The sequence below is a fragment of the Embiotoca jacksoni genome, unplaced genomic scaffold, assembly GCF_022577435.1.
Source record: "Embiotoca jacksoni isolate LCO1_2020_lvr unplaced genomic scaffold, fEmbJac1.0.p SCAF_2, whole genome shotgun sequence".
Lineage (NCBI taxonomy): Eukaryota > Metazoa > Chordata > Actinopteri > Embiotocidae > Embiotoca > Embiotoca jacksoni.
Window position 1 is genome coordinate 24,323,693 of NW_027185340.1, and position 24,575 is coordinate 24,348,267.

The 24,575-nt window shown below is 41.4% G+C and overlaps 1 protein-coding gene across 1 annotated transcript; it reads right to left on the reverse strand.

Moving 5' to 3' along the window:
- Positions 1-2,921: 2,921 nt before the first annotated feature.
- On the reverse strand, positions 2,922-23,331 carry sucla2 (succinate-CoA ligase ADP-forming subunit beta). Its single transcript, XM_069155158.1, has 11 exons — positions 23,241-23,331; positions 20,276-20,471; positions 18,805-18,904; positions 17,297-17,459; positions 14,027-14,155; positions 13,090-13,228; positions 11,434-11,595; positions 10,211-10,353; positions 9,204-9,324; positions 5,661-5,749; positions 2,922-4,859 (listed from the first exon to the last, which is right to left on the reverse strand). The coding sequence occupies exons 1-11, from the start codon at positions 23,322-23,324 to the stop codon at positions 4,785-4,787; spliced, it is 1,401 nt and encodes a 466-aa protein (XP_069011259.1). The 5' UTR covers positions 23,325-23,331; the 3' UTR covers positions 2,922-4,784.
- Between the last annotated feature and the right edge of the window lie 1,244 nt (positions 23,332-24,575).

The following is a 24,575-nucleotide window of genomic DNA, read 5'->3' on the forward strand; positions in this document are numbered from 1 at the left end:
TTAACTTGACTGAAGTTTGACCTGCGAGACCGTGAGGTTATTTAATGTCCAGATAGTTAGCGAAAGTTAGAACTGAAAACATTGACTATTCATTTTCTTGTTTTCTATTTAAACAGTGAAACAATAGAAGCAGCAGATCAGGAGGGATGCTGCGTGGTTTATAAGACAGAGTATAGTGTCAGGATGTTCTGCTGTTGTTGGCACGCGAGCTATGTAGCCTCCTCAATATTTATGTTCCTATTTACAACTTTTCTTGCTACTTTCTATACCGACCTGCCTTCCCTCCCCATCAGCCTCAGCATGTGCCAGCTGTTCACAAATATGCGTTCAAAAATAAAGACTGTGTCATCAAGTTTCAGATCTTAATTCCAAATTCATCGTTGCAGCCTTGAAAAAGCAGCGCCTGACTTCCTCCTGTTGTCCTGTTGAACCGGCTTTAGCTGCAACCCTTGTTAAACCCCAAAAAAAGAAAAGGTTCATTTGGCAGAACATTCTCTGCCTCAGTGGCCTTTTCACCTCTGAAGAAACATGGCAGCCAATGATGTAATGAGATGTCTGGCGTAGAAATAAAACCATCTCTTCCAGCCGTGGGATCAAACGTCGAGCTTCGTACCGCAGCGGTGGAACTCGTGGAACGAAGAGCAAACACTTCAAAGCTGTGTGTGTGTGTGTGCGCGTGTTATTGGCAAGACTTAATACGACTGAAGATCTGAACCCAGCAGGGAGTCCTCTGATGACTTAACCCAGCTTTTCATCTTTTCTGCTGTGACACCACCATCCAGTGCTTAAAGACCACATCAAGATTCAGCAGTGCTCCAACCTCCAACTGCAGCTGCCTACACTGGAAGTGGAAGTGTGTGTTGTTGTGTGGACTTCTGCTCGTGATCACAAGAAGTGTCACGATTTTGAGTTTTGTTTGTGTCCTATATTCACTCTCTTTTTGCTCCTTTTTGGTCTCCACCAACTCCTGAGGAAAATCCGACTCTTTATCTGCCAACTGCTTCTCTATGGCTGATTTCAGACTTCAGGCAAATCAGATCAGATGTTTAGGACAGACTGTCCACATTGTTATTTGCAAGTGAGCGGATCAGATTTGGTGTATCCAGACATCACCAACCTATCTGTATGGGTTGCTGCGGTAACGACGCATGCGAAGCTACACTGGGGGCCGCGGCTTTCCAACGCAGAAGCAAAGTGCCAGCAGACTATTTGTCATCCAGCTCCGCTGTCACAAGGACAGATTCAGGAGATCATTCCTGCCCACTGCAATCGGACATCAGGACAATAAGCTCGCCTTTGGCCAAATCTGCTCTCCATCATGGACAACAGAATGAATAGACTGACTTTACAGGCATCACCACAACATTACCATGTTCAATCAGCTTCGTTGCACTACTGCTGACTGCTATATTATTTTATAATATTATTTTATTTGACCTCCCTAAATAAAGGAGAATGAAATAATAATGCAATCATAAAATGTTAAACAGAGATGGACGAAAACTCCTCCATTGCCTTTTTTTTATTTTATTTTGTATTTCCTGGAGCAGAGCTTGAATCATCATGTTGATTTCTATAAACAGAGTCAACAGCGTTTTAACCTGCTGCCAGTAAACACCCACTCCAGTAATCAACCAGCCATTACAGCCGGCTTGAGTGACTCCAACACAACCTGTAATCAGAGCGAGCAGAGGCACCGCACGGATGGAAATATGTTAACAACACTTTATCAAAACAACTAAATAACGTCTGTACCCTGCTGTAAGCTCAGTGGGGGTATAATTGTTATAAAACAGCAGCAAACAACGATCCTTATGACAGTATAAAGCCTCATTCATACAGGAGTCAACATTACAGAGGCAGTGGATACAATTTCAACACATTGTTTTGGATAAGATTTTAACCTTCGCAAAATTACAGGAAATAGTCTGTAATAGAAATGAACGTTCACGTCAGCTGTTATGTTGGTTAATGCCTGTTCGTCTTTTTCTAGGACTCTGAAAGATTGTATGATGTGCATCATTCAAATCAAATGACAAGGATCCAGACAGGGAACATAAATGTAATGGGTAGACTCAAAAATGATTCAGTTATATTTTTTATTCAATGAGCTGCAAAACTACTGAGAGCAAGAATGATAATAATAAACACGAATAAAGCATAACGCCTCAAACAGAAAACTCTTGCAGCACGATCCATCGCATTCAAGTCTCAGTTTAGAAATGTGATGGCTCCCAACAGCCTGCAATGGTACAGTGAATATATTTAAAGTCCTATATCAAAATTTAGATTTTTCTGTTTTTTTTTCATTACATACCAGATCTAGGTGTTAAATAAATACAGTGAACGTGTCAAAACGCTCAGTCTACAGAGAAATGCATCCAGCCTGTATTCAGCAATTGTGCTTTTTGGACTAACGCAAGTTTGTGATGTCACAAACTCTCGCAGGTGTGATATGTCCACCCACCAGCTGCCCAATCTTTTCTGTGGAAGAAAACATCGAAGTCATTCCGTCACGGAGAAAGCAAGCTAAAGCATCGAAAAGAGGCTGTGATTGGCCGGTTCTTGAGTGGCTCAGTGAGGAATCAGCCAATCAGAAAAGGTGGTCACTGATATCAATATCTTGAGGACATAGACACAATAACAGCCTGTTCTTGGTAGAGCTCCAGATGTAAGGCTATCGTGAACGTTTTTGGTATTTGAAACCACACAAAAAATAATCTTCTTATTGATATTACGACTGTAAATAAAACACTGGAAAAATATGGGACTTTTATTTATGACAGGCAAGTAAATGTAAGTGAAGCCTTTTTTTAGGGAATTAAACCCAGTGTTTTTTTGATGAGCTATGGTCTCAGTATTTATGCTACACCTCGTCCTCGTGCCCACTCCTCGTCCGAGACAAAAACAAACCACAGAAATGTTGCTGTTCTCTGTATTTATTTTTTTCTTCCTTTGTTGTACTCTTTGCAAGGAGCATAAATATTTTACAGAGCGAGAACATCAGTTTGGTTATTTACAAGATAAAATAAATGTCGTACAACTCACAAATGTCGGCTTGTGTTCGGAGTGCTGGAGAGGAAGGAGGGGAGGGGGGGACAACTGCAGCCATTTTACCGTTGAGCTGACAGGACGCACCCACCACGACTCTGATGATACATACAGTATAGAAACACACCAAAAAAAAGAGCTAGAACTAAATGGTTTCTGTAATGTGGCACGATGGCAGATTGAACAGAAGAGCAGCCGCAGCTGACGTTTGCCAACTTGCAAACGTCAGCAGCCAAACTTTCCATAAAGATGATATAACAACCAAATAAATAGGCAGGTTTCAGTGTCTCGAGCAGCCAACAGTCCATTTCTTGTAACGTTCAACATCCAAGGGAAGAAAAAAAAATCACTGCAGTAGTTCATTTAAACATTTCTACAATCTGAACAGGCTGGAAAAACGGATTATTAGTGAGAAAACAGAGGTGTGAGCAACAGCCTGCACTTCAGACTTCCTGGAAGATCCCTTTAGTTAACATTTAAAAGAACGCGTCAGACTTCTTTGAACTTCAGGATGACAGTAGGCGCCTTTCCCTCCAACTCTTTTATGTGGTTTTAATTTGTTTTAAAAACAAAAAAAACAGAGGTGAAAAGAAAATATCAAAATGAGGTTTTCTACAAAACGTGGCATACTGATAAAAATCTACAACTGCAACTGAGGATTATTTTGTATTTAGTGATTAATCTTTCAATCATTTGTTTGAATAATCATTCGGTGTATAAAACATAAATGTCTGTCAGTTTCTTTCCGCCCAAGGTGACTTCATTGACGCTTTATATTTCAAAGATCTTCATGTACTGTAATGAAAGACAAGTTCAGACACTCAACGATGTACCTGAACACGGTCCATGTTGACTGCCGTGTTTCTCCAACTTTGGAGAAAGTCCATATCTGCCATATGAAGAGTAATAAATTGGCTGATAAACACTTCTGCCTATAGGAGGTACAGAAATAACACTCAGGCCTGCAGGAGGGAAAATAAACGCAACATTTTCTGAGGTTATTTCCGTGTCTGAACACCACTATTAAATCAAAGCTGCAGAGCTGTTTACTGAAGTAGATGCTGCAGCTCAGTCGCGTTTTACAGCGTGTTGTTTATGTGTTTTCACTGAAAAACTTCAAAGAAAGAAGGAACGAGTTCATCGTCATTCTGTTCAAAAACAACCCACTGAAAAGGCACTAAAGCAAAACTATGTGAGTTTATGAAACTCGCGGGATTACTGTCCTTCTCTGCAGCCAGGATTCTGCTTCACTATTGTTCAACCGGAAACACAAAAGGATGTGAATGAAAACGGCCTCTTCTGCCAACTGAATCTGAAATCAAACAGAAAAATGATTTAGCTGATTGTTTGTCGTTTCTTTAAGTAGGTTCGAAGGAAGAGTTCCCAACAAGTCCCGAAAGTGAACAGACCGGCTCGCCGAGAGTCTTCCTCTCAGAGTGTAACAGAGCGAAGGATTTAAAAGGTGGAGGATTGTGCGTATCGACTCAAGTGCAACACAAGTGTGTAGGTTTGAGACTTGGAGGGAGGGAGAGGCTACAGAAAAGAAAAAAAAACAACTGGGCTGCTGTCTCTGATTGAAACCTGTTCAGATGTGCCATCGCACCACACCGCCAGAAATCAGATGAGAAGAGATAACTAAACGTGTCTTCTCGAGAGGCTCGTCTTGCTTGTCTGTCTGGGGAGTGGAGTGGTGTGTCGGGGGGGTTGGGTTGGGGGGGGGGGTCTGCAGTTACTTAGATGGGCAGCTGGAAGGTGATGTCCACTTGAGCTTCCTTTGCCAGAGAGACGATTTCAGAAAGCTTTACAACCTGTGAACAAAGTTAGAATCAAGTCACGTTGAAGCTTCAACATTGAACCTGGAAGACCTGAATTTAAAAACCTTGTTCTCATTCGTTCAAACACGATATAGGCTGCAACAACATGAGGCAGATTTTACTCTGGTCATTCAGTGAACTGTACACTGATGAGAGAAGCAGTTTTAATTGTTTCATCTGAACCCGATTCTCTGACGGCCGTCCCAGAACGGTACATTATACAGGTAGACCCGACCCAGAGATCTGATTGGTCAACTAAACATTTGGAACGTGCTCAAATCACCATGATGGCACATCTCTAGAAATATCAGTCCAACATCTCCATGGCAACGCTGGAACTAAAAATGTTTCCGAAAGGCAAAACTTCAATAAACTCAGATTAAAGCAGAATATTTCTTTAGATAGAAATGTTGTGAATTTTGGAAATGACTGAATCCATCTTTTTTTTATTTTTATTTTTTTATGAATTTTGATGTGCGTGTACAACCGTCCGGAGAACCGTGAGCTTGTTGGGTTTGGATCATATCAGCTATGCCGGTGAGTCGGTCACACGGCGCTACTATCTTAACAATACATGCGTCATGGAGTTCTTTTTTCAGCAGATATCTTAGTTACAACGATACTGAGCTCCGAAATCAGTTGTGTGTTTCTATGTGAGGTATTTATTCAATTTGAGAAATCCCTCGATCTCTAGAAGGTATTAAAACCGACTAGAATTCCTCTGTTGCTAGGTGGTTGCGAAGGGTTAAGTGTGTGTGTGTGTGTGTGTGTGTGTGTGTGTGTGTGTGTGTGTACCATTTTAGCAGCTTCGTCCAGGTCGTCACAGGCCAGGATTTTCAGAGGACTAGCAGCGATCAGAGCTTTGGCGTCGTCCACTCTTGTTCCTAAAAACAAGCAAACGAGAACGCAGATTTGATGAAATTAGATATTTTGAAAACAGCGTGACATCGAAACAGAATTAAGGAACAAAGCAGACACGCCGGTGTGAAGTCCTTATACTGTAGGTGTGCTTCAATGTCCTGCACTGGTTCCTGCATAGAGGATTGTGGGTGCTTTAAGGACACCAAGGCTACACCTGAAGCAACCTTGAGAAATTGTCTGAATGACAGACTCTGTCCTTGACGTTGGAACTGTCCTTCATCAAGATTTGAGTGCAGCATACAAGAAATGCAGCCTTCCATAGATGCCCGTCTGAGACTCAGAAACAGCCACTGGTGGTATCACAGCCAATCCATGATGCACTTTTGTTTTTAAAACTTCAGTTTTCTCTTCATACTCAAGAAAAACAAAAGACCGAGACATTTGGACAGCTCCTACCACAAGTGAAAATGCATTCAGTGGTGACTGAAGGCGTTTTTTTTAACATGAACATTATCTGGACAAAGTTCACACATGTAGCACACAGCAGAGGAATGTCCATGTCAGATATAGCTGGTATATAAAAATGGGGAATGCGGACGTGGCTTAAAGTGTAATACCACCGGCGCCCACTAGGGGCTGCATTTCCCCCCCCCCCAAAAAAAAAAAAAAAAAAATCTCTGGCTGCAATAGGCATACATGCAAAGAGTGGCAACATCTCGAATGAAATACTAATTCAATCATTATGGTAACAATAGCTAATTTGTCTTTTGGAAAATGATTCCATCATTGATATCCCCTGATTTGATTGACAGCCCTGTGGTGCAGTCAGGTTTCTGGTATGTGGGCGGGGTATAGTGTTCCTACCCCTCGCTTCTCCTCAGCTCGTCCAAATATGGTCGCTTCTGGCTAAAATGCCAGACCCGACGCTTCAAAAAGAGCCATTTACAAACCAATGGGTGTGTTGCCACCTAGTGTCAGATGTTTTTTTACCGAATGGAACTGCTCTGTTTGGTTACGGTGAGGGTTGGCGCCTGGGCAGAGTGCAGGAGGCATCATAAAAATATCATCACTGCCCACATTCAGCTGCTCTGTTAACTCTGGGCTCAAACGTTGACCCATTACACTGACTTCATACCAAGTAGTGAAGTCTGTTTAGTGTTCAGTCTGACTGATTAAGACATTTGTATTCTCACATACACCTCAGGTAATCTCTCGACAACTGCAGTTTGCAGTTAAAATCGTGGCATCGCAGCAGAAACCTCAGCAGGAGCAGTCTGAGGTGACATCGTCTTGGATTCCAAAACAGGAAACGGGAGCAGAAAATGTCGCCCTGAGGAAAACTGAGAAATGTCAACTCTGTTTAGGCTCCAAATGCGTGCAAATTTCACTGCCTCACGCCGTTGAATGGATAAAGATGAGATAATGAAATTGGCAAGGGAATTTCCGTCAGCTAGGGATTCAGCTCTCTGGAACGCCTTTCTGTACACCAGTTGGCCTCCCTTGATAAAATAGAGTTTACATGCACACATTCATACATCACAATAATCCACAGCTCACTTAAGGTTCAGTGTTTTCTGCATGTTTCCAGGAGCCACACTTTGAAGTAGAAGTATCAAACGAGAGAGACGTGACTCTCCACTCAGCCCTGCCAGCCTGTTAGCACGTCTGACTGGAGGTGCACAGGCTGTTTGTTTGTTTGTTTGTTTGTTTGTTTGTTTGTTTGTTTTACTGGAGTGGAGTGGAAAGGCTGATGGCTGTGTTTGTACAGATACATAAAAGGTTTGGGTCTGAATACGAAGCTTTCTTATCTAAATTCATTTTAGGTGGTTTGTTCATTGTTGTATTGAACAAACCTTTGTTACAAACGTTTTTATTTTCCTCATGATCAGTTCAGGATGGTTTCTGTGGGTGATTCGCTTCGAAACATTCCTTGAAAGAGATTCATTCATCCAAAACCGAACATCTCTACAGACAAATACTGTTCCTGGGCTTATTGTGACCGTTAGCAGTGCAGCAGAAACCATCGTGAGGGATAACATTAGGCACAATTATGAAAAAAATGAATACAAAATAAATATAAAGTCTAATTTAAGCTAGTTTCCAAAGCACAAATTCGGAATAATATGTTACTGTATATAAATTATACATACTATCCTACCATTCATTTTCTTGTACTTGTGAGAGTCAGGTCACAGTTAGCCCAGATATTCTACTGACAGCAAGTTTTCCAGCTCCATCAGAGGGATTCCGAAGTGTTTCCAGACCAGATGAGATATACAACCTCTCTTTGTCGTTCTGGGTCCGCCCAGCGGTCTTCTGCTGGTTGGAAGTACCCAGAAAACCTCCAGTGGAAGCATAGAGAAGAACTCTGTGTGTTTCCAAAATATACAGTAATCTCTACTTCTGCGGCTTTGGTAAATCTCACATTAGAACACCTTATTTGTCTCTTTTCAAACTCCTGTCACATGTCTGAGTTGTGCTGCAGTAACAGAGGTGGGACTCGAGGCTTTTCTGTGCCCAGTCATCAAGCGAGGGTCTACTGCGTGTGAGGCGTTCAGGGAACATCTGTAAATAGTAGCTACAGAAATTAAACTCAGGATACACTCTCCCCCTATAAATGCACAAGCCTCTGCATGAACATCTGTCACACAGCAAGTAAATACTCAATGTGTGTGAAACATTTATGGATTGTTATTGTGTTTGGCTCAAAAACACCAAAGAGTCAAACAGAGCCGACAGGAATAGGGCTGCACGGTGGTGCAGTGGTTAGCACTGTCACCTCACAGCAAAAAGGTTCCGGGTTCGAATCCGGTCCTGGGCCTTTCTGTGCGGAGTTTGCATGTTCTCCCTGTGCTTGCGTGGGTTCTCTCCGGGTTCTCCGGCTTCCTCCCATCATCCAAAAACATGCACCTCAGGTCAGGTTACCTGGCGCCGCGCTAGTGGCAGCCTGCTGCAGCATCTCCCCCCTGAGAGCCCCCCTGCTGTAGTGAAGAAATTTCCTCTCGGGGATCAGTAAAGTGTATAAAATCGGGAAAAAAAATCAAATCAAATAGGACCGAGGATGTGAATAACAGTCCAAACATAATGACAGACACGCTGCAAGAGACGGGCGTCCAGTTTACTTTTCAGGCACGTGGAGATGTGAAAACCATAAAACGTGCCTTTAGAGCGAGCCCAAACCCCCTAAAGAGGAAACTCATTTTTCCTGCATGTATTCGTGACCTCAGGAATCAGGACGACAGCTATAGCTGAGGATTAAAACATAACCAGCCGGAAGCTTCGCCTTCAGGCTGAGCTCCCTCTTCCCCCATACCAGTCTGCTAACACACGCAAATTACTGCTGACGCTGCACCGATCCACCGGTCAGTCTCACACTAGAGTTACTCAACGAGAGTCCAAATAAACGTCAAATCATGTAACTCGACATTTGACTTTTGTGTGTATTGTATAGGTGTCACATGGTTGTGTGTGTCGTACCTTGTAACCGCACTACGATGGGGATCTTGAGGTTCAGGTCTCTCACAGCCATGATGATGCCCTGGGCGATGACGTCACACCTCATGATGCCTCCGAAGATGTTGACCAGGATGGCCTGAACCTGAGAAACACCACAACAACACGCAACATTAAAAAATAAACAATACCAAAAAAACCACTAAACACAGACACAGTATTTGACTGAGCTCATCAAACAGTTTCAGTCATTGCTGATTAACATCAACTAATATGAGGCGATGCTATATTAAAAAAAATTGATGACAACAAATGCCAACATTCAAGAGAGACGTTTTGAGAATTTTTGCTTTATGAAACAAGAAAAGGAAACAAAAAACACAAAACTTGCCTTTCCACAACACAGACATCGAGACATTGAGCTCAGCCAAGAAACGGCCCAGTTGGTGGGTTTTGTTGTCTTTAAACTGACCTGGGCTCTCTGTGCTAAACTAAGCTAACCACCTGCTGCTTCATATTGAGGACACAGAGGGTGGAATTGAATTACAGAATTTAAGTATATTTTGGTCTGCTATCAATAACAAAGCTGATTCAGCTAAATAGTGAAAAGAAGTTCCTCATAATTTCCCAGAAAGCAAACTGGCACCTTCAGTTTGCTACTTCAGACCTTTCAACAATATAAAACCCCAAAATAATTAGTGTGGTATCATATAAGAATAAGAAAAGCAGCTAATGCTCAACTTAAAGAGGTTGGAACAAGCATATGTTTGGAACTTCAGCTGGAAAAGGACAAAAACAACTTGTGAAATGTGGCCAATGAATTCTGTTTGCAGCTCTGAATATAGCACTTAGAAAAACATGATTATTTTTATTATAATAAACACAATACGAAATAATTCTGTGTCTCAGAAAAGGTGTGGCTGAAGCTATTTATCTAAACATCTAACTTTCTGCAGGAAAGCATATAATTATTGTTTTCTATAGCATCAAACTGCAACAGTCTGCAGAGGCAGCAGCAGGTACGTTCTTACCTTCCTGTCCGAGGTGATGAGTTTGAAGGCCTCGGTCACCTGATGAGCTGTGGCTCCTCCTCCAACGTCCAGGAAGTTGGCCGGCGTGCCGCCGTGGAGCTTGATGATGTCCATGGTGGCCATGGCCAGACCTGCTCCGTTTACTGGAAAGGGCGAAGCCCATTGGTCAGTTCAGACAGCCGCTTTAAAAAGATTTAAGTACAGTATGTTCTTCTTTTTAATCCCTGTATAAATTACTGAACTTGAAAAAACACCGAGTGGCACACGAGCTGGCATTAAAGTGAAAACATGGTGGGTCGGAATAAAATGTGTTTAATTATGTTTATAGTTAGCAGAACTCTACAGTAACCTTTTACCCAATGAGGACATGTGCTGCTAAATACAAATGCTTTAGGAGCAATTGTTTATTAACAAAAAAGTTATTACCTGCCTATTTATAAGGCGTGCGTGTTTGTGCGAATATGTAAAACCTTGTGGTGGACTATGGAAGTGGAGGAGTCTTAAAATACTGACAGTGAAATGGATTTGTTTTTGAAAATTTGACACGGGATCATCTTATAAAACATGGAAATTATAATTGTCTATCTATCATATATTCACATTAAACAGTGAAGCACTGAAACAACTTTTTAAAACTGTTTTTTTATTATTAATATTGACTCTGAATAGATGGATTGGTTTCTACAGTGCAGTTTTTTTTTTTTCACACTACGTGACCACGTCTATACGACTGGACCGTGTACGAAACACCAGAGGGTTTGTAATTTGAAACAAGGGCTTTTAGTTTGAAAAAGATAATGAGGTGGCAGCATTCAGTCAGCCAAAAAGCTTTTCGTTGGCAAACCACTGGGAGGCTTTTATTGTGAAGCAGCTACTGGAAATGCGAAATGTTCAGTTGCATATAAAAACGTGTAGTTTTAAAGTGGACTGGTGGTCAGTGTATCTGCAACCAGCAGTACGTGGCTGTAGGTGTGAGGTTATGGGATCACGTTTAAGACTCTCAGTTGTCTGGAATTCAGCCAATTCATCACATTTGTAACAGAAGATCATTGCCGGTTTTAGTCTTTACTCACCCACCGTGCTCCTAAACTATTTCTTCAGCTCTCTCATATCTCGTTTTAGGTGCAAATGGAAGTGAAATAGTCGTACTGTGGAGCCCTGTCATCATATTAAATATACTTGCACTACTGAAGTGCTTTAAGTGACATGTAGCGAGCACTGACCCAGACAGCCGATGGATCCATCCAGGCCGATGTAGTTGAGGTCAGCCTTGGCTGCCTGCCGGTCCCGGGGGTCCTCCTGAGTCCAGTCCTGCAGGTCGAACACCTTCTTCTGGCGGTACGCCGCGTTGGAGTCAAAGTTGATCTTGGCGTCCATGCACATCACTGTTGATAAGCAGACACAGCAGAAGAAGAAGTCAAGATTTCCATTTCATTCTTTTAACAGCAGAGAAGGTAAGAATAACTCAAATGACGAGGGATTTAAAAGTCCCTTTTTGAAATGCCTTTAGGAGGCCGTTTTAGACCGGCAAAGGGTTTCACCTTGTCAAGGATATAAAGATACTAAAACAGGTGGCACACTGCTGAGTTTAAAGTCACAGGGAAGCAGACGTTTCACGTGCCACAACATCAAATGTGGGCCGGGTTTTATTACAAGAGGGATGTAAATTAAATGTCGTGATTGAATCGTTTTAACAGTGGGCGTGGCTTAACGTGGAGCAAAGGAGCTGGAGAGGGCAGTGTGTCTGTTAGACTGCAGTGGAGCAGGTCTGTGTGCCAAGACCACCAGAAGCAAGAACAGTTTCTACCCGCAGGCCGTCACTCTGCCAAACACTTCACATGTTCTACATCACTGGACCCTTTGCACTACACCCAACAGCATCATTTGCACTTGGCGCAAGTGCACCATTGTTTTAGGTGTATATATTCATTCATTCCTAAAGTGTAAATATGTCTATTTATGTTTTATATGTCTATTTATGTCTGTCTGTTTCTGAGGTTTTTTTGGACTGGAGTCAAATTCCTTGTATGTGTCAACATACAGGGCCAATAAAGTGATTCTGATTCTGATACAGGAATAAATCAGACACATTCCCTATTTTCAGACTTACTCAATGAAGTCTCACTTCCTAGACGATACTGTTCTGCTAGTTACCCATCAGCAGTTAATATGTTGGGCAAAAAAAGAGCCTACACAGGGTTTTTGCTATGATTACACACGATATTTGTGATCACGGATCTTTTCCCTTTATATTTCTGCACGCAGTTTTGTGTGAAAAACAGGCGTCGATTATATTGTGAACACCGTTTTCTGTTCTCCCTCTCAGGCTGCACCACTGATGGATTTCAAAATCGGTTTTGTTGTTGAAATCTGAAAGAGACTGAGAACATGCACCGTTATCCACGTTTTTATACAACATTACATCCCCCTCTTTGTCTACCATGGCCGGCTTTTTACTCCAACTAAAACTGTGGCTTTTAAAACAACTGTAAACACACGTTGCTATTTCTGGCATAATCATAGAGGGAGGGAGGGAAGTGGGGAGGGGAGGAGGTAGGGAGGGGGGGAGGAGGGGGGAGGGAGGGGATGGATATACTTTATTGATCACACAAGGGGATATTTTTCCATTACAGCAGCATGTAAAGATGCAGCAAAAGCAATCAAAATTAAAGAATAAAAATAGAGGTAGTGAAAGTATAAGGTAAAAAAAATGTAAAAATGCACAGTATATACAAATAACAGAATAAAATTAAACAACAGTGTTAATGGTGAAGGGAATGCATTATATCACTTAGCGTGCCCCTACAATAGAAGCGCAGACGTGTTTGCGTTTGCGTGTCCGTGTGTGTGTGTGCGTGTACGTGTGCGTGTGCGTGTACCGATGCCAGAGGCGTCCTCCACCATGGGGTTGATCTCGAGCATGGAGGCGTCGTACTTCATGAACACGTTGTACAGTTTGATCATGTTCTCCGCCGCCTCGTTCACCAGCGCCGGCGGGAAGCCCATCTTCTTAGCAACCTGCAGCAGCACGACATATTTCAGCGCACAAACGACACACTTTCCCAAGATCACAAGTGCGGACGGGCAGAAAGGCTCCGTGGACAAAAATACTTCACACTTTGTTGAAACTCTATTCATAACAATGATGAAAAAACATATGTTAACAGCCATGATATAATTTATATATTTTATAATTTATAATAAGATATAATTATGTTTATGCTAATACAAATACTTTTTTTATGTATTTTGTTGACATTGTATATTCAAAACATGAATATGTATTTTTCAGTATTTAGTCAGATGTACATCATTTTAGGGCCATATTGCCCACCACCCCTACCGCACACTTATCTGGACTCAACCCTAAAGGTGGATCCTATTTCTACAAAATTCAAATGTGTCACTTCCGACTTCATTTGGTCTGTTGATGGCTTTCACAAGCTGATGTTTAGAAATCAATCAAACTTTTTCTCCAGTCTAATACTGAATAAAGTCTGCAGAGAGGATTTCAACAAGCTTCTCCAACCTGAGACTTGATTTGTAAAGCGGCGACTGGACCTGCATCTTTCTTAGAAAATCTTTTTTCTTCTGAGAAAATAAAAAACATCCCCTTGTGATTCAGACATCGTACCACTCAATGCAGTAGAAACACACACACACACACACACACACACACGCACACACACACACACACACACACACACACACACACAGACTCTCTCTCTCTCCTCTTCGATTTGTCCTACAGCTCAGCCCAGAGTTGGAACATGTCTCTTCTGTTGTGTGACTTCTCACATCTACTATTGATTGTACCTTGACAGCCTGCTCCATCTTAATTCCCTCCACGATGTCGATGGGCTCCTTCACAATCGCGTCTGGATTTTCCGCCGCAACATCTTCGATGTTCACGCCCCCCTGCGAGCTGCCAATCAGCACGGGGCCCTGTGGGACACAAACGGGAGTTAAAAACTCAGTTAGTGCAGCATTTCATAATCTGGGAAACTTACGATCCACTTAGATAGGATTTATTTCTCTATGGGCGGAGGCTTATTCTAATAAGTGCTCTGGTCGGGGATTTTAGGGAGTCATATTTCACGATAACCATTAGAGCTGATATCCACTCCCATTTTTCAGCAAACTGGCTCCTCCTCCGGTAATTTAAATTACATCTGAGGCCACATTTTGAACTTTTGACTTTCTTTCCTTCTACATTTTATCGACTGAGTAAAATTCTTTTTTTGGTTGAAAATGGAAAATAAAATGTTTCATCACCATTGCCCCTCACGAAAAAATGCAAAAGATCTCAACATTCCTCTCGGGACTCTTCTCTCAACTAACCCGTTGAGAATTTTTGTCTCTTAAGAAATTATGAATTTAAAAAAGTGTCTCGTACACTCCCAGAGCCAGAGCTGGCCTCTCCAAATGTTGTATTTTATCTGACCAACAGTCCAAAACCCAAAAAGATTTAGTTTACAGTGACATAAAACTGCAAATTCTCATTACAGAACATGAATCTTGCGATTGTCTGCATTAATTATTGAATTAATGCAGATTCAAGAAAACTCCACAATATTTACGGAAGCTTTCAATTTTTTTAAATGCCTGCCATTTTTACCACAAACAAATCTCGTCAGCAGAACCTGCGCTGAAACTATTACAGCATAAAGTACGTCTTTTCAAACAAAACTCTTTATTAACAAAAATAACTCCTCATTTACAAATCAGAAAGGATCCGCTCCCGTTTTCTTATCACCAAATAAAACTGTGTCCACCGGAGGAAACCGGAACGAGCAGAAAACCCGGAAGTGACGGGATTTGCGGAAATGTGGTCTTCACATAAAAATGCTTATTATCAAAAGAAAGTGATTACATATTACTGTATGCTAAAACAATTTTATACACACATTAAGTTATAAGAGACTGCACTTTGCTTTTGTGACTGCAGTAGGCCAGTGTTGAATGAACATGAATTAAACAGCATCTAAAGCTCTTATTTAGACAGCTGATGTAGTCGTTGTTTCTATATTAGTCACAGACTGTCTGTTCTGTAAAGCTGTGGCACTTTTATGATTGTTTTTGTAACTTTGAGCACCATGGTTCTTCAAGTTCAATAAATAAATTAAAAAAGATTAGAATAAAAATATTTCTGTGATGTGCAGCATGATTATCATCAAAGGAAGTGATTACATATTTATTCATTTATTACTGCTTGAGAAAAACAACATATTTTTCTTTCTTGACTTGCAATTTTATATAATTCCTGCAAATTTACACAAAAAACTAACTTAAAATTCTGCAAATTACATTGCAATTTTTGAGGAAAACCACCGGAAAAATTTAGCATTTTTGATGGCAATAATCACAAAATGAGAAATCCTGGAGGGACTGAAAGCAGTTAACTACCTTTGTGGAATTTAACAACTGGCAATAAACTATTGACTTCAGCACTGAAGTACATCGATTGCAAAGCACCTTACATGTTTCGGTTTTTATCTCTTGTGCAGGTGCCTTCAGGGAGGCGTGTGATCTGCCACAAATTCATTCTGCAGACTGTGAACGAGCGCAAATATCCGGCCTAAGTCGTACGCAGCTATCTTCAGTCCGGAGACGGACAGAAACCACAGAACAACTGTGGCCGCTTCTCAAAGATGCCGGAACAACCCGCCTGCCGAGTGCCATGAAAAACTGTGTGCAAGTGAACCCGAGGACAACGGAGCTGATCCCCACATCAAATATTGATTTAGTTTGTTCTGTTTTTCAGCTCTTTGTATAAAATTCATTGGTAAATAAAAATTTAAAAAAAACATACGTGGCTATTAGTGCCTAAACCTTGTGCGTTGTTCTGTAACTTTCTGTGGCAACCTCTCCTCTATAAAGTTATCAGGGAAACTAAACTGGTTCTTTTTCTTGCCAAAGAAGATTTTTGGAGTAGATGTGTGGTTTCTGAAACGAACTGTGGCAGCAGAGAGACCCAGCGGTTCGATGGAAAATCTAGTAACATGAAGCTCAGCGTGTGATTCTAAGTGGAGCATTATGAAAAACATGTTGAAAAGAGTTTGTAGCTAGACAGCTCCCTGTCCAAAATAGTTTGACTATGAAATACAGACCGCTGGAGGCAGAAGGCTCAACGTTTTCTATCACACGAGGTCCTTGTCCTCAGAAAGCTCTGCTGTTACAGCTTAAAAACTCCCTCACATCTTTTTTTTTTTTTTAACTCTTAAATCTTGGAAGTAAAGAACAAAGCTGGTACTTAATCTTGGATGTTTCTTACACAAACCTTGGAAGAACTGGTTTTTAGGTGTTATGCACCTGATAAATGGAATGAACTGCAAACCTCCCACAATCTGGAGACCTGAAGATTTTAAAACTGTATTATTGATTAATATTATAGGATGTTTTTTTATTGGTTCTTGTAATTGTTGTTTTTGAGAGGTTGTGTTAACTGCATTTGCTGATTGTTTTGTTTTTATAAATAATAGCTTTCCTGTTTTCAAGTCTCTTGAAAAGGAAATCTCAGTCAGACTATCTAATTAAAATATAGATTTAATATCTCGTAAATTTACATCATGATGCCCATACTGTGTTCAACTGATCCAATCGAGGACAATTGAGCGAGACTCATTGGATCTTGAGGGAATTAAACATCTGGACACTAACTGAACCAGTTAACCAGTGATCACTGACTTCAGACCAGTGTAAAATATCATCTTTACCTGTAACACTGCTGCCATCTAGTGGTGTCATTCAGCTCAGACCAGCATAAATCTGGATGAGGACTTTTCATGTGACTCTAGATGAGCCATGATGCATTCAAGTACTGAGTCTTTACTGCTTTAGTACTTAGTCTTTATTATTATTTATGTCTCACTTCTACAACAAAAGGCTTCCACTGACGAGCACTCGCACTCAACAGTGAGCGTCAGAGCGTTTCCAGAAAATAAATCAACAACTGGTGGAACAGGAGTCGTCTTATAATCAGGCCAGCGGGACAGCACATTCGTCACCTGACTAAATTGTCTAAACGCGCCCCGACTCCCCCACGTGGTACGCTTGCAAATGTTTTATGTCTGCGTGCTCCCTCACCTGAAAGGACCTCTCCATGGTGATGGCGAAGTAGTACTCTCTGCGCGGGTACCTGCGCTCGCAGATGAACACCTGGTTGCAGATACGACCCGACTCCCCAGTCTGCTTGGTGTACAGCTTTCGACCAATCATCTGGGAGGAAATGTCTCGGGCTTCCTCTGGCCTGGAGGCGAAGAAGGAGGGAGGAACTTAGGCAGGGTCACTACAGAGCTAAATTTAAGACTTTTTACAACTTAATACAATACAGAAGTTTATTGAATAAGTGTCAGTGGAAATTAGGCCTTTTATTTTCAGTACTGATTAATCAACACGTATCTTGGCTTGTCTTTTTTGTTGTTTTTTTTGTTTATGAAACATCAGGAAAATCCCTGATAATTTCCACCAGTTCAAGGTGATGTTTTAAAATGTCTTGCTTTGTTTACCAAATCCAAAAAATATAAATTTTGCTACCATAATTGAAAAAGAAAGCATCAAATCACCACATTGAGAAGCATAATTTCTATATTTCTGGCTCAAGAAAATGTCTAAAACATTTATTAACAGTTCCGTCTCTACAAGGTTCACCCAGGTAAAGACTTTTAAACACCATGTAAGTGATTTATACCGTTTCACCATCATACAGGCCACAGTAAGAGAGATATCTATAAAAACTAATAAGGACGATACTTGTAAAATTTTTCTAAGCGCATGAATTTACTGACATTTATATAAAATGACTGTCAGTCCTTCCCAGCAACAAACATCATGCATCAAAAAGTAGATGGAGCATTTACCAGTTACAAAATAAGCAATTAATTTAAGGCCAATATATGGGTTTTACATAAGAAGGAAAACACAGACAATTGTAAATAAAAATGTAACATATTTCAATGTGTTAATCATTAGGGTGTTTTTTGAGGAAACAAAGATATTGTTAAGATTTTTCCAATCTAGTATTTAAATTCTATCTCAATGTTTTCAGTACTTTCTGCCAGCATGTAACAATAACTCAGAATAATTAATTGACACGACCTGGATAAGCAGCAGAAAATAATCCCAATAGATTAAAAGTGATTAATGTGTTGAAGTTGATGAAATCTTCCTTTGCTCTTTATGAGCAGATGTCTCTTGAAAACACACAAAAACATTTAAAAAACAAGAGCAACAGAATTCGCAAAATTATCGAAGGGCCTGAAGTTCATTTTCATCTCTTCCTCCATATTCTTGCAGCTTCTCTGCAGCTTGTTCCTGCGACGCTGGTGACGTTCTGCCAAGTGGGTGGCATTTTACAATTTTAGACAGCCACCATTCAGCTGCTTCATTAGTTAAAACTAATTAGTTTAAACTAATAAAACACTTCACTGCTGCCACCAGCAGCTACACAAATACAGAATGACATTTTTTCAACGATTGTTTGCACTGTAAACACAAACACCAGCTGCCCGTACATGAGAAACTGTTTGCCGTGGTATTAATGTACGCACGCTAAAATCAGGATGGGTCGCGCCAACGGAGGCTGGATTACTTACGAGTAGACGATCTTCACGCCGCCCTTCAGGCCGCCCTCAAACGTCCCCTTCCCTCTGCCTCCAGCCAGCACCTGAGCTTTCACCACCAGGTCCTTCGAACCTAACGCGCACGCACACACACGCACGCGCGCACACACACACACACACACACACACACACACACACACACACACACACACACGCACGCGCACACACACACACGCACGCACGCGCACACACACACACACACACACACACACACACACGAGCGTCAGTCCATCAATACAACACTGTGATACTAACTGTGATAGTGACCAATCAGAGGAGACGATGGAGATGGCTGATGTTGATCATGCCGAGCCATTATTGTTTTTACAAATTTACTAATATTAAAATCAATCAGACAGAAAATTAACTCTCTGATTGTGATAATCTTTATTATTCAAGTCATTTTTTAAGGAAAACTGTCAAACAACTGGTTCTGTGTGAATGTTTGACTGCACAAGTTTGAAACTTGCAGAAAACTTGCAGAAAATTGCGTCATCTAAGATGAGGCAATTTTCTGCTCGTCTCCGTACATTTAATCAACAGTCCACTTGCTTCCCTACACTGGTTATATATTAGTGTTGTATGATATTGGAGAATTAGTAAAGCATTAAAATGAACAATAAAATAAGAGCGTGTGTTGGTTTCAATAGTTGGTGCAACTTGTTACTGTCCTGGAATAGTGCAAGTTGAGTGTCAACTGATACCAAGGAAGCAGGAGGAGGCTATGTTTAGACAGTATGTGAGTGAGTGTTTATACCCCCCCCTCCACACACACACACACACACACACACACACACACACACACACACACACACACACTGCCCTTGAAGACGACTGGTGTGGTGAACCTCGTTACTTTTACTAAAATGTGACATTGCATCTTTCGTTCATGAACAATTCACAATTGAGTTTTTTTTCTCTGTACATAAATTTAAGACAAAAAATTTATTACAAAAATAGCATTCTATAATAAGTAACATGCCGTTCTACAGTTGTACACAGTGTGTAAAACCAACCAAACAAAAGTACTATTATCTTTTAACATATTGTAAACATCGATGAGAAAAACATCTGGAGCAACCAGAACTGACAAGCAGCACTTACAGGGTGTCAGTGCATGATTTGTTAAGAGAGAGAAGAAAAAAGAAAAAAAGAAAAAAGGCTCTAAATTAATCTAAACACTGTCCATGAACTGAACATGACATCCAACAAACCAGCTTGTATTTACAACAAGCACAGAAAAGCAGAAGTCCTCACAGTGGAGAAGCTATAATTGGAAAGACTTTGCTTGGACAACAGCATTCATGTTTAATTGGCTGTCAAACTTAAATGAATTTCAAAATTACTCCACTAACTCTTTCAACACCACATTGTACATCTATCTGAACCTGCTTGTTTCCACTCCGTGTAAATAAGCAGCTCCACACAGCTCAGCGATGCTCACCGATCTGCTTGGCCACAGCGTAGGCCTCGTCCGAGGAGCTGGCCACCATCCCGGCCGGCACGGAGATGCCGGCCTCTTTGAGCAGGTCGATGCTCATGTACTCGTGTAGGGAGAGGTTCCTCTGCTGCTGCTGCAGGTGGGGGGGCTGCAGCTGGGGCACATGGCCACCGAACAGACCCGAAGACCCGCAGAGAACCTGGAGGGAACAGGAGCAGAGAAGGCCACTCAACTTCAAGCCATGTAATAACCATGCTGCAGTAGAGCCGATAAAAAAAAAAAAAAAAAATTAAATGATGAGAACCCTAAATCCACTCCTGGTCGCAGCACCGTGACATGCATGGAGCAAGGAGAAGCTATTACCCCGGTGAGTAGGTATTCCAAGTTATGCTGCCTGAATTACATGCAATTGTGTGAGTCTTTAGGATTTTACCATAAACCTGAAACTTGACCAAAGAGCATACATCAAATGAGGAATTTTATGATGTCCAACCACATGAATATTGAAGACCACCCATCCTGATGACGCCCCTTTTTTTTTTGTGTATCTTGGACATTGACATTCTGCCCCTTTTGAAACACAAAACGCCACTGAAAACACCTCGCCTGGCTCAGTGCGTCATGGCCATAGATGTTCAAGGGTCGCCGTCAGTGATCTCCCACGTTTGGTGCTAATTTTGGTCAATTAATGTAACTTGGAATACTTACTCACATCTTGTTGAAACATTCACACACACCAAAAAAACTGATTTCCTTGAGTTCCACATCATCTACCAAATATATATAAACCACAGCTAAAGAACTGAGAACAACAGGTGGAGGTTCCTCACACTAAACACAGTTTAAAAAAACAAACAAAAAGAAAGACCTCTTTTATCCCAGAAACAAAACAATCCTGACAGAGTTTCTGCTCACAGAGGAGAAGTGTTGCTTTCAGCAGGTTAACACAGGCAACAACAGGAATTTAATTCAGGATGTGAAACCAAGTGTTTCTCTATTTGAGTCCGCTGTCCATCAGATTTCCTCAACAGACTCGTATTGCAATCTGGGAAAATCCACAGACAGCGGTGAGGGTGATCTCCGACCTCGTGGTCATGAAGATGGTGTGGTAACAATTAAATCTGAAACAATGAATTGATCAGAATCAAAATAATCAGAAACAAGGTCGTGTAGAATTTGATGAAATCTTAGTTTTCAGAATTTTTGGGCAAATCATAGTCCAAACAATCAAAACAAATAATCAATGAAAATAATGATTTTTTTTTTTTTTAAATCAGTATTTGCACAACAAAATGTGACATCCAAAGGACATGTCTTCCAAGGTGGTGTCGGATTCAAAAAGACACGTATGGCTCCCATTTTTAGCTCGAACACACATCTGTTTTCTCACGTTCAGACGTCGTTATCTGCACTAAACTGGATAAAGAGCACTGGGGCACCTTGGGATCGGTCACCTACATCCGTGGTATGTTTTCCACTTCAAAAGTACCGATACCTGAACGAGTAACAATACCTTGAAATGGATCCCAGTTCCTGGTCAATATTTTGTACTATAGTAATCTTAAAAACGTGTATTTTAACCAAAAAAAAAAAAAATCCCATTCCACACTTTGGTATGAATCTTCAATTTTCATGCAATTTGGAGAGGGGGGGGGGGGCTGAGACTCGTGTCGAAGCTTTGTGCTGCTGGAAACAGCTCCTGTTGGTAAATCTTTAAAGGACTTCCAACTTCTTCATCCTCTGTGGCAAAGCTACAACTTTGTCTTAAAGAAATAGTTATTCAAGGATGAGTTCATGAAGCCGAGGAGACTTGATGTTCCTCCTCACTCACCCTGCAGGACCAGAGGTACCCTCAGGTCTCTTTATGTGGAGCAGGTGATTGTAGAAACAAGCTCAGGTGTCTGATGATGATTCACGTTGTCTTACGTGAAAGCTGCATTTCAACATGTAGCTGGCTTCATACAGTCTCAGTCCTTAAATCAATTTATAGCACAATATAATGTTTAATTTGATTTTATACACTTTATTAATCCCCGAGGGTAAATGTCTTCACTACAGCAGGGGGGCTCTCAGGGGGGAGCTGCTGCAGCAGGCTGCCACTAGCGCGGCGCCAGGTAACCTGACCTGAGGTGCATGTTTTTGGATGATGGGAGGAAGCCGGAGAACCCGGAGAGAACCCACGCAAGCACAGGGAGAACATGCAAACTCCGCACAGAAAGGCCCAGGACCGGATTCGAACCCGGAACCTTTTTGCTGTGAGGTGACAGTGCTAACCACTGCACCACCGTGCAGCCCTAATGTTGAGATAAAGGGGGGTCGGGGGGAGGGAGGGGGTCCTGAAGCTGCTATCGTGTGCAGAAATAAGAGCAACTGTAAATGGACCAACTGGATTGATAACCATTCAAAAATAAACATGACACAAGTTTTCTGTTTGACAACACAATGAATGTGTTTTCTGGTTGTTTCGCGCCGTGTCCCCCCAGTGTCCCCCCAGTGTCCCGACAGCCTTCCCCCCCCCCCGTGTCCCCCCCGTGTCAGCTGCTGTCTGTGGTCACTGGGACAGATGCGGACTTGTCCAACAGCTTCAGCTGGACTCAGCGGGACAGATGTGATGGCGGCGGAGGTCACCGAGCTTCACTGCGCACATCCCTTCACAAAACACTGAAAACGACGTGAAACAGACCGAGACCGACCGGACCGGACCAGCCCGGTCGGTCCGGTCCGGTCCGGTCCGGTCGGTCCCGTGTATGTGCGCTGATGTTTGTGATCGGTGACAGCCACGCTAACGCTAGCTCGGCGCTAGTTAGCATGCTAGCCAAAACAACGGAAACTCAATGGAGATGTGCTAAAGTCAAACTTGACCCTGTCAGCTTCAGAGGAACTACAGTCGTGAGGGAAGACGTGGAGCCATAATGGACACTGATTCCAACAGTCGGAGTCCTTTGCTTTAACGTGACCACACACTGACCTTGGAAGCGGAGCCGATTGTGTTTCTGGCCCCTGAATTTCTCAGGCTCGCTGTCAAACGGCCGCAGATCAGGGACGTCGCCATGTCTCCCTCTACAGCGGAGTCGGAATGAGCGCGCATGCGCAGAGAGCCTCAAAGGCTGATCCCCCGGTGCTGCCTTCAGTGGCTGTCGGATATTATAAAATGGTTGTAAAATGACCGCTCAAAGGGGCCCGCTGCACACGGTTGAGAAATGTTTCGGTTATGTGAAGTTCACCGAGAAAAAACTTTAAAAACCCTTACCGGATGGTTAGTTTAAACCTAAACAACCATCCGTGGCAAAGGAATAACTTAAAATATCTGTAACATACCTGATACGCATGTCTTTCTGTCTTCATAACATTGCAGCAACTCAAATTATCTGTACATTTTTTTAAATAACAAAACAAAAATAAGACCTTCCGTTAAACTGTTTATTTTTCACCGGAATACACAATAACGTTTTATGACAATCATCCTTTACAAGAGCTTGTGAAGGCAGCACTACCAGGCCTTGACAGAGTAAACAGTGCCTATTGTGACCTTTCACCTAAATAAATACAATTATAAGTTCATAAAAACCTGTGAACTGGAGTCACATTTGTAGATTCAGAAAGAAAACGACACCCCAATTGAACGTTTTTAAAGGCTTTTGAACAACATTTAGGCATTTCTTTTTTTTACTGCACACTATAGTGGAGCAAAAAAAAAAATCAATGTAAGGAGGGTGAGAGAGAATTACAGATACTTTAATAAAAATCTTGTAGGCACTTGTCCTTGAAATGGGTTCTGAAAGCAGGCCAAGATGTCTGAACCTGTCTGAGCTTGGTGAATAGCTGAAACAAGTTGGTGGGGAGGTTTTAAGAATCCTGTCTGAGCCACACTTTGTTTTTTGTTGAGCATGAAAGCTACTTTTGCATTTTACCAAGTCAATGAGTCTAAAATACAGGTCCATCTGGCAAAATAACTGGATATGAATAAGTATATTTTCAAAGGTTTCTTATTTTAATTGATGTTATACTTCCGTTTTCAGTTATACTGTATTGATACGCCACATTTACATTCATTTTCAAATTAAGATTTACATATAAAACATATAACCTTACCAAATTTAATTAAACTCAGCTATAAACTATTTCACAGCATGCACAACTGTTCAAATTTAGTTCCACCTGCTTACATAAATGCATCTAATGAAAATCCAACAATATACCATATGTACTTAAACTATTTTTTTTTTTTTTTTTTACTATTAAACATTGAATACAACCCTTTTAGTAATAATAGTGTATTTTTATACTGAGGTACTGGTACTTT

Excerpts from the sequence above, each read along its gene's own strand:
- sucla2 (XM_069155158.1), bottom strand. The coding sequence starts at position 23,324 with ATGGCGACGTCCCTGATCTGCGGCCGTTTGACAGCGAGCCTGAGAAAT. Across the intron at positions 11,596-13,089 it reads GGAGGACGCCTCTGGCATCG|TGATGTGCATGGACGCCAAG; the intron begins GTACACGCACAC and ends GCTTATCAACAG. Across the intron at positions 9,325-10,210 it reads TCATCACCTCGGACAGGAAG|GTTCAGGCCATCCTGGTCAA; the intron begins GTAAGAACGTAC and ends GGTGTTTCTCAG.